This window comes from Alternaria alternata (genome assembly GCF_001642055.1).
Source record: "Alternaria alternata strain SRC1lrK2f unplaced genomic scaffold CC77scaffold_32, whole genome shotgun sequence".
NCBI lineage: Eukaryota > Fungi > Ascomycota > Dothideomycetes > Pleosporales > Pleosporaceae > Alternaria > Alternaria alternata.
The window spans coordinates 68,229-81,153 of record NW_017306221.1 but is presented as its reverse complement, the minus strand read 5'-3'; the positions used below and the strand labels follow the sequence as shown (position 1 = coordinate 81,153).

Below are 12,925 nucleotides of genomic sequence, written 5' to 3'. Positions count from 1 at the left end.
AGGAGGAATATGAAAGTAGCTATAACTCCACCACCCATCTTTTCGAGTATGAGCGTGAAATACCATAGCGGGTCCTTGTTCGCACAGTTGTCGATTGGTCAATTTAGCTCCAAACCCAAATGCTCCTATGGTCCAATACATGAGCCATGCTCCAAGGCCTTCCATGATGATGGCTGGTGCAATTCCATAAACAACTATGCTGAAGAGCTGGAATGCCCAGGTATATTCCCAACCCCGCTTGCCTACACGTGCCCGGAGGAGGTTAGCTATCTCGGCGTTTCGATGCTTGAGTGCTACATCACCTTGCACAAAGTCTGAGTCGGGAACATCTTCTGTCCATGGTACCATGTCCAAGGCCGATGTCTGGGATTGAAACGGCTTTAGAGGGCTCAAATAGCCGTTTTGGATCAAAGCCGAGATTTCAAGAGTCCAGTAACACGACTAAGATCTCGCGAACGTGCAGCTTAGACGATAAGCCTCGAGTAAGGATCTTGCTTGCACAGGGGTATCTTTTGTTGACTATCAACTTGTAACACGTTGGAACAGCTAGGCTATAGATAGTTATCTCTGGATTTCGATCTGTCTATTCTAGCATACGTATTTGACTTTCCGCATCTGACGTCCTCTTAGAGTACTCTGCCTCTTCTTGCTTAAGTGCTGAAATACGTGCAGACTTAAAGCTATGCGTATAGCCGTCTAGCCGGTGCGACTGAGCCGAACCACCCATATTATTTGGTCGTCCGGCTTGTGACGAACAACTGCTGAACAGTGACTTGCGAAACAGGGGTTTAAAAGTGGCGATAGAGCTGCCTACTATGCCAATGCCTAATTCCACAAACGTCCACATGCCCAGAGTGGCAGCGTTATTTAGGTAGTCCTTGGTGCTAGTGTTGGAAGCGAAGTATACAAGACGGATGATCGTTGCAAAACTAGCACTATACATACGTCAGTTTAGCTAAACATACAGCTTGCAAATCGTGTACTTACAGAAAACCCAAGGCAAATAGGGAAAGGACGCCGATTTTTGACATGAGTCGGAGCTGCACATCCCATAAGACGAATACAGGCAGAATTGCGCAGGCCAAGTCCGACACGATGGACGTGGCTGATAAAAAAAAGGTGATAGCCCTAAGCACATCGGGGCTGCTACAAGTCCCGGCGGTAAGATCCCAATTAGCTGCGACTGTAGTACACCGTGAAAGCAATGCCACAGTTACGGTGATGGTCGCTGCAGTACTCAGGGCCATTACCGTGTACAGTATCGTCTTGTAGGCCCTGCTTTTCGCGAAGCGGAGCAGGCTAGCACAGATACTGCACTTGATAGCCAGTCCTGCCGGCGCGTAAAAGAGTCCAAAAATCCAATACCACTGTATCTAGTCAGCTCGAACAGTAAAGAGCCATGTTATTTTGAGATGTACCTTGGCACCCACAATCAGGGAATTGTAATCTATTTTCTTGTCCGGCCTGCCGATGCCATGGGAGATGGATACGATGGAGCAAGATACAGAGAGTGAGAATAGAATCTAGGTACTGTCAGACGTGCATCATCGGACAGAAAGTGAACATTTTTCATTACCAAGCCCACGACTATTAGCAAATCATCTACACCCAGGCTTCTGATAAATCTACGAACCAATAATCGAAGGATAGCGGTAGCCCAGGAAAGCGCAAGCATGACCGAGGTCAGAGTGACCACGGTGGTTGCAGGGATGATGTCAAGCGCCATACCGTCTTCGGCGACACTGACGAAGGATGGTAAGGATTGTACGTACGGTACAGACAAAGCGCGTTCTTACTGACCATATATAGACCATCAATCGCGCCCTATTAGAAGACCTACTGACGTAGCCTCGTTTTAAACTTCCACTTGATTGTGTGGTAGGCATAGCCACCAGGGTAGCAGCTACGGAAGAAGTCCCGTAGGCTAGTGATACGATCCTAGGATAGTTAGCGCGTAGATCTAGCGGCGATCACAGCTCCCCGTTTCCCCGTACAGATCCGGGATACGCTCTACTCGAGTGGAGGGAAGTCTGATTTGAGGCGCTCCGCATTGCGTGGAGAGTTATTGGGCGCAAGGATAGTATGCTCAGTGTTTTAGCTTCGCAATGGAGTGCGCTGTCAGTTTCGCTATCTCTAGCTATTATGTCTAAAGGAGCGCGCTACCTCGTCGGAGCATGCTATGGTATAAATCCATTAAGTAGGGAAGAAAATGCTTCTGGGGTTGTCTTCCAGTCTCAGTAAGATAGCTTTGTTAGCGAAAACAACCAGCACTAAGACATGTCAGCCAGCCAAGGCAAGTGAACAACTCCCAATTGAGGTGACTTTGCGGGCTCGTGTGCTGCGTTCTATCAGAGGTGCCGAGAGAGGTCGTCAGGCTCTGCTGTGTCCAGGTGTGTTGGAGCGCGACCATCAAACCTTCGAAATTTTGGCGGCGAACAACCGCTTCCGAGTCAGCACTCAATGCAACGACGACAACCTCAGACCGCTTTAGAGATAGCAGCTCGTATGTCACATTCATACACAGAGTAAGTCTTACATTTGAAACTCGCAATGCGCCCTTGCGGCACTCATCGATCAGAGAGCCACAGAATCTGATCCACCGCCCCCAAAGCTCGGCATGCCAGCCCCTCAAAGTTCAGGCTCACTCACCAACCCCCCTCCATGTCTTCCAACGACCCTAGGGCCGTTATAGCTCACTGAAAATGTTTTCGCGTTCCTGATCAGATGGCGAGAGATTTTTTTCGATGTATCGTGCACGGCCGTTGTCATGTAAATGGGGACAGTGCAAAGAAGAAGCGCTGACACGCTCAGTCCCGATTAGGTTGTTAATCAGAGAAACTGCTAGACCCAAGACGGATTAGCTGCATATTACTACCCCCGCCGCATACTGAATCGAGGAAACACCCCACTCAGCAACGCCAAACGCCGAACCATCGTCCCATCAAATCATCACCATTATAGAATAGGCTTACATGTTCTTCACGATAGCCCGAGCTTGGATCTTTTTTGATGCACACTGTAGCGCAGTGACTATCGCCTTTCTCACATTAATGCCCCGAAATGGCAAGGTTCACTCCGCCTGGTAGTGGTTCCTAGCCGTACAGAGCATCAAGACGATTCGACACACTGGGCACTGCAAAGAAATGCTACTTAAGCCCGATAGACCCCATGGGCTCTACGCCGCTTGCTAGCACGTCGTTTCATTGATTTACTTCTCGTTGAAATATGGATTCTCGCGATGGTTACACATGGACGCCCACCGACGGCCTCAAAGCGGGCGTGCCGTCCCTCGGCGTCATAACACCTTCTACAAACCTTTCGGAATCAGAATCGGAAGAATTCTACGATGTCATCGTTGTGGGCGCTGGCTACTGCGGGCTCACAGCCGCGCGCAACGCCGCGGTGGAAGGGTTGAAAGTGTTGCTACTGGAAGGCCGGGATCGCATTGGCGGCCGATCCTGGTCATCAAACATCCAAGGTTATCCCTTTGAGATGGGGGGGACATGGGTGCACTGGGGCCAATCCAACACTTGGAGAGAGATGGTAAGATATCAGATGATGAATGAGGTGGAGAAGTCGTTTGATTTCTCGCATGGTGTCAATCACTATGAATTGAATATTGGGCTTCAAGGCTCTACCATGAGCCACGACGAGGAGGTCTGTTGCAAAATATCGTTATAGAAAGAGTAACCTACTGATGAGATGAAGGATGCACTGCTTATCGCAGCGTTGAAAAAATTCACAAACATAGATGGAGCGTGTGGGAGAAACATGATTCCTTTACCCTACGACATGTTCCACGTTGCCGATGCGACGCACCTTGATGATCTCTCCGCTCAAGATCGCATCGATGAGATTGCACCATCACTATCGCCACAGGAGCGCGCCGCCGTCGAATCCTTCGTCCTGCTATGCAGTGGGGCCACTCTTGCGACAACGAGCTTCCTCGAATTCATGCATTGGTGGGCTCTGTGTGGCTACACCTACGCAGGCTGCATAGACATGCTTATCACCTGGAAGTTCAAGGGTGGACAATCGAGCTTCGCAATCAAATTCTTCCAGGAAGCACTTGCAACGAAGCGTCTCGCATACGCTTTCAACAGCCCCGTGAACAAGATTCAGGATACGGGTCGAACAGTAAAAGTCACAACGCGGGATGGCCGCCGGTACGAAGCAGCGCGACTCATCTCAGCCATGCCTCTGAACGTCTTGGGCGAAGTGACTTTCGAGCCGCCGCTTTGTACTGGGAAACGAGAGGCTATTGCGACGGGTCATGTTAATCAATGCGTCAAGGTTCACGCAGAGGTGTCGAACAAGGATCTTCGATCTTGGACAGGCGTTACATATCCGCACAACGAGCTCATGTATGCCATTGGCGACGGAACAACACCTGCAGGAAATACACACATCGTCTGCTTTGGCGGTAGTAACAAACATATCGACCCTGAGGACGACATTGACGCAACGAAGCGTGCAGTTACGAACATGTTCGTGCAGCAAAAAGACCAGCCTAACATTGAGAGATTAGTATTCCACAACTGGTCGAAAGATGAGTTTGCAAAGGGTGCGTGGTTTTTCTCATCTCCTGGCTTCCTCGCGAAACATCTGGATCATATGCGGGAGAGGCATGGGAATGTACTGTTTGCGAACTCGGATTGGGCACTTGGTTGGAGGAGTTTCATTGACGGTGCGATTGAGGAAGGGACGAGGGTTGCTTTTGAAGTGCGAAAAGAATTGACGGAGTCACTGGACCATGGTGGGAAAAGCAGTCTGTAAGAAGAGATGATGTATAGTTTCTGTAGCATAAGAAAACATCCTTATCAGTCAGCAACAAACCTTCTTCTGCGCTCAGAAAGTATTTACTTTCCTTTGCATGTACACTAGGTGGCCGAGTAGACCGTGTGTACATTGAGGGTATAGCTTAATTGATCATCCCAGAAGTCAACCATTGCGGTATCTTACTGGATTCCTTCGAATATGTCGTACTCGTACTGCTTTAGTATACTCACATTAAGCCATGCGCCACACACTACTAGAAGAGGAGATCTGGAGACTAGCCAGATATGGAAAAGGCCGCTAGCGCTGTCGCAAAATCAGAAAGCGCCTACCTCGGCTTCCGCTTTCGCGCAGCCATACCAAGTATCTTTTTCCACTCCTACTAAGCCGCACACGTCGCAGATATGCCAGCACTGCAGACGCAGTACAATCCCTATGGATGTTAGTGTAGTGGACTCAGAGCAGGTGAACTGCTGCGACAGCCGTGAACCTACGTCGTAGCCAATCTACCAAGTCATCAACCCTATTGATCTGGGAGTAAACAAATGTCTGAAGCAGTAACTAGGAAGAAAGAGCGGGGCTGTTTCCAGTGCTCACGCCGTAGGGTCGTTTGCGATAGAACCGAGCCATCGTGCCTCAAATGTGCGAAGAAGGGTATCGGGTGCTCTGGACTGAGCAGGATACGATTTGCTGAAGGAGTGGCTAGAAGGGGTCGGCTCAAGGGATGCAGGATCCCGAAGACTAAAGGAGATGGTGGATGCCAGGAGTTGCCAACTATCACCAGGTTTCAAGCAGCACTAGTCTGGCTGGGTGAGGACAGAGCTACAAAGAGGAAATGCGATGTGAATGGGGGCACTGACACGAAAGACCCGACGAAACCGACATCCGATGCACGACAAGAACCAGCAAACGACGGAAATCTAAGAGTTTCTTCTCTGGAGCTTAACAGAACTGATAAAGAAGGTAACACCCGAGTGGAAGACATCTGCCGAAGTGATGATTCGCTTGTGACTGCGTACTCCCGTCACTGCAATGTCGTTCCTTGGATCGCACCAGTAACGCCAACATTACGGATGCTCTTTTCATATTGTATGTTAATGGTCATCCTGGATCAAGTCTCAGATATCGCCCACTGACCCCAACACAGTCTCCGATGTCGTCGCTCCGGTCATGGTCGTTCTTGATGACGACACGAATGGCTATAGATCTCTAGTGCTTCCAATGGCAATCGAGGATGAAGTTTTACGTCGGGCAGTGAGTGTTGTCGCTGCGCAACATCTCAGTCGTCAGCGACCCGAACTCCAGAAAGCCGCTGAAGCTGGACGTGCCGCCGTCATTTCACGATTGCGTAGCGACTCTTTGCAGCAGTCTGCGGAGAAGGTGTTCAACAAGTTCACGTGGGCGACTCTGATTGTGCTGCTGGTAGGCGAGACAGTGACGGGGAGTGCGGATTATGGCTTCCTCATCCAGATGCTGCTCAGCTTGTCCTTGAGCAATCCTGGCCGAGACGCCAATTCTGTTTTACTGAAATTTTTGCAAGCGCAGACTCAACTGTATGTAATCTAGAGGACTACCATACTGCTTCTAACACGTGATAGGTTTGAGCTGCTTGGGGTACCACTGCTTGGCGAAGAAGTCGGCCTACTGACGACGATGAAAGCCACGGAGTCTCTGATGAGCTGGCTGGCATATCCACATCTCGCAGAGAACAGTGACGATCGACGCCTTGCGGATCTGATACGGCAATGTTTCATTTCCGCATGCGACATATATATGCGATCCGCGGCCAACGCCGAAACAAATCCAACTTTCCATGAATCCATTCAATCACATTCCATTCAGCAGCTCATTGGTATGGTATCGCAAATTTCGCCTGACACTCGTGGTGCTCACGCACTGGTCTGGGTATACTTTGTCGCCGGAGCAGCTTCGACCGACCAAGGTCAACGGGATTTCTTCGTGCACCGCATGGAACTGGTTCACTCCCGTACGCAGTTTCAAAATGTTTCTACTGCGATACAAAGCCTCAAGAACATATGGGCGCGCGGGCATGGAGGACGCTGGACCGCCTGTCTTCCTCAATTATCTAACGTGCTAGTCATGTAGGGCATATGCATAAGCATTTCACTTCTGGCACAACAGATCTATCGCCTTCAAAGATTTCCAGTGCACCTCAGTCCCAATCATGTTTAATCTACTCTGGTGCTGTCTTGGTTCATACACATACGCTGTGGTAGCGAGGTCACAGAGCTTTGGATCTAGCACTACACAAGAGCCAAAGTTTCCATTGTTATCAGTGGCTTGTGTATCTTCTAATCAAGCTGCAAGGCAATTCCAAGCTTCTCTGCGACAAGCTCCTCACTCAACTTCCATAGTCTGTGTGCCTTTTCTTTGCTATCTGGATACGGCGGCACATCTATGACTTGACAGTTACTCAAGAATACACCTTTCTCTGGCGTTAACTTTTGATCTAGCGCAGCTACTAACGCGGTCGCAGCACCTTGGTCGATGGTCTTCTCGAATAGATTTGGTAATTTTGCCTTTTGCTCTTTGGCTATTATGCCCAACACCTCGTCCGTTGCTTGAGTCTTCACCCCTCTAGGGTGCAGCGCGAAAGCAAAGATACCTTTGTGTGAAAAGAGTGTGTTCTAGTGAACAGCGAATAGTACGTTAGCTGCTTTGCCTTGTTCGTATGCAATCTGTGCGGAGTAACCTTCGTGCTCCTCAAAGCTGAATATCTCCTGGATGTGAATGAGACTAGGTACGCCGCGGAGTGGTTAAGTCTATCTAATTTGCCCTTACTGAGACTATTGTTGAGGAATGGATATTATTCTATGACCCTATCTCGAGAATGATAGCTGTGAGGATTTAACCTCGGTCTTCTAGGTATGAAAGTTGATGGATCATTGTTCCTGTCGATGTTGCGAAAGCGGGAATCGAGACGTCCGCCAACTACTCGCTACCAAGTGGCCGATAACATGTACCGATATGCGCCTTTTCTCCTAGTCTTCAGGGACTTGAAAGCACGCAATTAAGAAGCGTAGAGTCCTAAGATAGTGTTTTGGCATCCCAGATGACAATCCTGATATGAGTATGACATTCAACCTTGGCACGTAATTGGAGAGTGAGCGACGATAGACTGCATGCAGCCTGGAGATAGTATACGCAACGATTTTGAACCGGCTTACTTGCCGCCATTTACACGATTGAGGCTTGCATTACCTAGCCCTTAGTTTATGTGATACTCAACAAACTGGTTTTCCAGACTAATTTCGCTGCCATCGTTCCTGCTCTGCGACTTTCTCCTCGCAACTTGACCTTGAAGTGCAGTGGGACTAATGATTGAGACCGAGTTAGCCAGCTCGCCATGCTTGCGCATTACTATGGGGCTCGGTAGTCCGCATAATCGAATCAACCGATCATTGACTTGTGTTTCTGCCGAGCAAACGAGTAGGCGAAATCTCCCTGGTTCGTCGGAGATGCTGACATAGCAAATCCTTCGCTTCAATTCCGCCAACAAGTTACACAGATATATCTGAGTTGATATGAATCTGAGGAACCATCTGGGCACTTTTACTCCGTCCATCCAGCGAGTAAGATATATGTTCAATTTGTCCCTCCTTGGCTTAGCAAGTAGTTTTTCCCACTGTGTTCGATCTCTCCAGCCTGGACTTGTGGCCCGAGCGCTAAGGGGCGTAACCTCGAGGGCTAGTTTGGGGTTTCGGGGCGGGAAGAAGAAACCCGACACCTTACATCCGATGTTCTCCGCCCAGCTTACCCACTGAAGCATCGATCGCATATTCTCCAAATGAGAGTTCCTTTCAAGGGCCTCGAAAGTTCTGCTTGTTGCTTGAAAGGATACGCAGCCGCAAATGACCCCAGTATCTTCGGCAAGTACCGACAAGATACGCTGAGCAGGGTCTATGGATACTCGCTGATGAGCACGTTCCTTCTTTACCATCTCTTTAGTCTCAGACGAAATATGGGGATGGCCCCTGAGAAGATCAGTACCAGGAAATCCTGGCAAGTCTCGCCACGCGTTGCTCTTGAAGGTAGACCAATCCGGAACCCATGACGGAGTGTTTTGCATTCTTCGCGTGGCGGCTATAAACAGGATTCGCAGGTTTCCAGTCACTTGTAGCAGACTCACGGTCAGCTGCCAGTAGACCAAGGGTATCTGCGTCCCATCAGCGGCATCGTACGCGGGTTTAGGAAGAACAGTTGCTCCAAGCTTGGGTAGAATGGCCCAGATACCGTATGCCATATCCCTTGGATTGGTAGCTGCTCTCTGATATAGAGCGCCCACCAGGGAGTCTGACCCAGTGTCATCGAGGTCGCGTCGAAAGGGATTGAAAAAGTCGCGCACCTCTATCCATGCGTATAACACGGTTCCAGGAATCGCACCAACAGTCAGGATCATGTACACCAGTTCAGTACCGTAATCAAAACGAAAATTGATTCCCAGTTCGGGAATCTCCGTAGAACAGGTACCGACAATACCGACCAGAAGGGCTGCTGTTAGACATGCCAGCACAAAACAAACCCAGGCAATCTTGAGAGTCCGACGTGCTGCGAGAACTTTCCTTACAATCTCTTCGTGCTCTTGTAGAGAATGTAGTACGTTAGGCTCCGCGGGTCGAACAGCAGAGCTTATCTTACCCCTATCGAAGGCGATGCTCTCCCATGTAATGATGACTTTCGGGAAGTTTGGCCCAGAGGTACTCCGCAACAACAGGAGCGCCCATTCTAGATCTGACCACTTAACATGTTCAGATCCACATACAACCACGGGGTGTGAAGCTAGTAGGATCTCTTGATAAGTCCAAACTCGACCTCTCCACGGCCGGTCGAGAACGTAGATGACATCATACCAGTTGACATATTGCACCCGGCGTGAAACACAAGCTAGCACAGGCTTCTTGTTTTCTTTGACAATCAGCTTGATACAGTCAAGAGATAGGGGGCTGCCTACGCTGAAACGGCAGTGGGTGATATCCGAAACTCAACCCAGCAAAAGAAGAACGCAAAGCTGCAACATAAGGTCGATATCGTGGCGGTTCGTCCGGCGCTGTTTCAACAAATGTACGGAGTCCGCCTTTCGACATGTATCTCATGACTCGGTCAGACCTATCATCCCCACGGCCCAACCATATGTACACCTGCCGGGCCTTGGTGTATATGTCTCCCATGAGAGGAATTTGCCACTCTTTTTCCTGACTGGTCTTTTCTTGGTTGATACATATTGCGTCCACCCAGATGACCAGTCCCTGGAGCTTCTTACTCAGGTGCCATAAAGCTGAGTAGCAATTCTCGGTGACCGGAAACAGAACACCATCACATACGATGCTGCGCTTATGTTCCGGGTCACCCCACACGTACGACAATGCCGTGAAGTCGGGTTGGCGATCGAGATGGATAACGCGCAAAGTACAATTGACAGGTGTGCCTTCGATAGCGTCATTGAGAATAGGTTGTACATCGAGGACTCGTATAGTGTTCGAATTAGGACAAAGCGCATGTCTCTCGTACACGTTCTGGGCATCTTGTGAGGTCTGCTTGAGATGCTGTGTATGCAAGGTTATATCGGCCATGATCGTTGGTAAAGTGGGCGTGTAAGGCTGACGCAGGCTGAGGACTGGTATTATGCAACCTCAGGATGGCATTGACGCAGAAAGGTAGCACTGCCACTAGGTAGCTTCTGAAGATCGGGATGATCAGACAACAAGAGTTCCAATGTGAGCTCATAGGGAGTGAGAAAGAGAAAAAGTGAGGACGCTGCATTATCGAGCGAGGAAGGCTGAGAGATATCCCCCGCTATACCATGTCCGGTGCGCCACGATCCCAAGGCTTTGTCAAGGCGATAGTGAGCCGGCCGAGATATGTCTCCTATTGTCGCGCTTATACCTGACGTGCGCTATCCTCGAAACACTTTGTTAGAGCGAAGCGCAAGGCTTTGCTGTATGAGTGGGTTGTGAGGAAGCGCGATGTCATCGTCGCGTTTTGGTCGTGAATGGCGATGACATGCGCTGTTGGCGCCCCTGTTTGGTGTGCGTGTTATCTTTCGAGAAATTCCGCGGCACGCAAGTTCATTTGTCTTGAAGCTTTTTCCGAAACACCATGCGCGGGCGAACTGTGTGAGCTTTGAGGTGTGCTCAGGAGACCTCGGGACGCTACAAGCGTGCACGAGCGTGGCCACCCTCGTCACCCCGCACTCGGGTTTACCTCACCGTTACAAATCCCACCAGCGATGTACGTGCCACTCGAAATCCGATGGCGCATGCTTTTAAAACGAGCATACGTACTGGGTAGACATTCCTAGACGACAATGACGTAACCGGGTGGGTGATCCCATGAACAGACACCGCTCGTTAATGATACCAGACGCCTGGAAGACATCAGCGGCGCTTACTGACTGAATGCGTTACTCGACTCTTAAGGTTTGAAAACTGGAAACGTATGAACGTAAAGATGCTGTTGATAATATACGAGAGAGTGTTGGAAGGGTCGTACAACTGGAAACCTGGATCCGAACACATAGCTGGACACGCATCAAGGCGATCATCTACTGTCAAGTCCAGTCTACAAAGATATAGACGTTTTACCGAAGGCGTGAGCTTACATGAACCACATAACGCACACCGTGATCAGATTGCATAATGGCTTAGTCACTGGGTATCTGCTTCGTTTGACTGAGATCACCGGCGAGACGACATTGAACAACCGCGACTACCTGAGTCTGGATGTCTGGATATAAGCTGGCTTTCTCACATACGGAAGGATGACCTCGGAAGTTCCATCGTGAAGCTCGCGGGTTGACCGAGGTTCTGGCAGCATTGCAGTCATTGTTGATCACTCATCAACTCTGCTAAGCTAGATGACGTCTCCCAGTGTTGCGTCAGCACAGACTGTGTGATGAGTAATTGCTAACCCCAGTGAAGGGGTTCTGTGTCTGTGTGAGCACTGAAAAGATGCAGGGAAGCTTAATGAGATGCTCAATAACGGCCCCGATCTCCAATACGTAAGGCGGAACAACTAAACCTACAGTCTTCGCCAACCGCGGCCTATAAGAAGGGATGCACCCTACTATAGCAAACGTACAAGGCCAGCAACACACTTGTCTACATTCAACATCAATACCACAACTTCACGATCTCGATCGGCACTATGTCTACCCCATCCCTACCCCCAATAGTTCCCTACACATCCATGGACGTTTCAGGCGATGAGCGAAGCTCAGCCATCGATTTTGTCAATCGGCTCAACTTTCTCTTTGAAGAATGGGACACACCAAAGATCCTACAAGCCTTTGTTCCAGATGCGAAAGTTTTGCATGTCCACGGCACACTTCATGGACATGAGGATATCATCGAGTTCTGGAAGAAGGTATACCCTACTTTCATACCCGGTGTTCATCGGCACGCTTCCAATCATATTGTGGACCGAGACGAGGAAACTGGTGGCGTCTCTGTGCGCTACCATAACTATCTCTACCGCTACGCATGGCCAGACGACACCGAGGGGATCAAGGGCACTGTGTTACAGTATAAGGAGGACACGGAAGGATTGCCAGCACTCTGGAACGGAGTCACGATGATGGACCGATTGGTTCTTTCAGCAGATGGGTGGAAGCTCAAGGAACGAGTGCTTGGCGGATTGGTGGCTAACAAGAAGCTGATGCCTGATGCTAAATTGACAAAATGAGACATGATATTAGGAACAACTCTAGACAGAATATATGTTCCTAAACCCTTTCAGATTGAATACAGCACATATTCTACCCCTCTATGGCAATCAAAGATCTGTAATTTGACAGGTATGTTGCGAGACATGTGCATAAATTTGGGAAAATGGCACTCCAGATGCATAGAGGTCAAAGAGACTACCAGAGAATGAAGAAGCTAGAGGGGCGCGTAATGTCATGCTCTGAGTGTGACTGAATCCATCTGCAAGAGTCATGCGCGACGTGACCTTGGTGACAGTGATGGGCGGTGGTGCGAAAGTGAGCGACAGATTATCGGTGCACATTGCTGCAAGGGTCATTTGCGTTGGAAACCCGCATATTTGTGCCGATTTCGACTGGATATACGACCGTGCCGAAAACTGCAGACGCGCATCAAGCAGCCGATTGAGCAACAACTTGCTCGTCCCA

General features: G+C 49.5%; 6 protein-coding genes across 6 annotated transcripts; 4 read left to right on the top strand and 2 right to left on the bottom strand.

Moving 5' to 3' along the window:
• Nucleotides 1-583: 583 nt before the first annotated feature.
• On the bottom strand, nt 584-1,726 carry CC77DRAFT_1066969 (hypothetical protein; the record flags this gene model as incomplete). Its single annotated transcript, XM_018528943.1, has 4 exons — nt 584-935; nt 988-1,367; nt 1,419-1,523; nt 1,577-1,726. The coding sequence occupies 4 exons, from the start codon at nt 1,724-1,726 to the stop codon at nt 584-586; spliced, it is 987 nt and encodes a 328-aa protein (XP_018379815.1).
• Nucleotides 1,727-2,048: 322 nt separating this feature from the next.
• CC77DRAFT_564546 (hypothetical protein) lies at nt 2,049-2,868 on the top strand. The gene is made up of 2 exons (XM_018532214.1): nt 2,049-2,525; nt 2,812-2,868. The coding sequence occupies exon 1, from the start codon at nt 2,210-2,212 to the stop codon at nt 2,489-2,491; it is 282 nt and encodes a 93-aa protein (XP_018379814.1). The 5' UTR covers nt 2,049-2,209; the 3' UTR covers nt 2,492-2,525; nt 2,812-2,868.
• A 48-nt stretch (nt 2,869-2,916) lies between these two features.
• CC77DRAFT_1025791 (amine oxidase) lies at nt 2,917-4,826 on the top strand. The gene is made up of 2 exons (XM_018526139.1): nt 2,917-3,657; nt 3,709-4,826. Exons 1-2 carry the CDS (start codon nt 3,226-3,228, stop codon nt 4,774-4,776), a joined length of 1,500 nt encoding a protein of 499 aa, XP_018379813.1. The 5' UTR covers nt 2,917-3,225; the 3' UTR covers nt 4,777-4,826.
• Nucleotides 4,827-5,140: 314 nt separating this feature from the next.
• CC77DRAFT_1044700 (hypothetical protein) lies at nt 5,141-6,882 on the top strand (the record flags this gene model as incomplete). The annotated part of the gene is made up of 3 exons (XM_018527366.1): nt 5,141-5,865; nt 5,924-6,329; nt 6,375-6,882. The coding sequence occupies exons 1-3, from the start codon at nt 5,322-5,324 to the stop codon at nt 6,880-6,882; spliced, it is 1,458 nt and encodes a 485-aa protein (XP_018379812.1). The 5' UTR covers nt 5,141-5,321.
• Nucleotides 6,883-7,088: 206 nt separating this feature from the next.
• On the bottom strand, nt 7,089-10,367 carry CC77DRAFT_1066967 (HET-domain-containing protein; the record flags this gene model as incomplete). Its single annotated transcript, XM_018528942.1, has 3 exons — nt 7,089-7,424; nt 8,555-9,702; nt 9,749-10,367. The coding sequence occupies 3 exons, from the start codon at nt 10,365-10,367 to the stop codon at nt 7,089-7,091; spliced, it is 2,103 nt and encodes a 700-aa protein (XP_018379811.1).
• Nucleotides 10,368-11,940: 1,573 nt separating this feature from the next.
• CC77DRAFT_1035618 (hypothetical protein) lies at nt 11,941-12,477 on the top strand (the record flags this gene model as incomplete). Its single annotated transcript, XM_018526948.1, has 1 exon — nt 11,941-12,477. The coding sequence occupies one exon, from the start codon at nt 11,941-11,943 to the stop codon at nt 12,475-12,477; it is 537 nt and encodes a 178-aa protein (XP_018379810.1).
• Between the last annotated feature and the right edge of the window lie 448 nt (nt 12,478-12,925).

Bases quoted from the DNA above. Each gene is read 5' to 3' on its own strand.
- CC77DRAFT_564546 (XM_018532214.1), top strand. From the start codon at position 2,210: ATGCTTCTGGGGTTGTCTTCCAGTCTCAGTAAGATAGCTTTGTTAGCG.
- CC77DRAFT_1025791 (XM_018526139.1), top strand. From the start codon at position 3,226: ATGGATTCTCGCGATGGTTACACATGGACGCCCACCGACGGCCTCAAA. The intron at 3,658-3,708 runs GTCTGTTGCAAA...GATGAGATGAAG, and splicing joins CCATGAGCCACGACGAGGAG to GATGCACTGCTTATCGCAGC.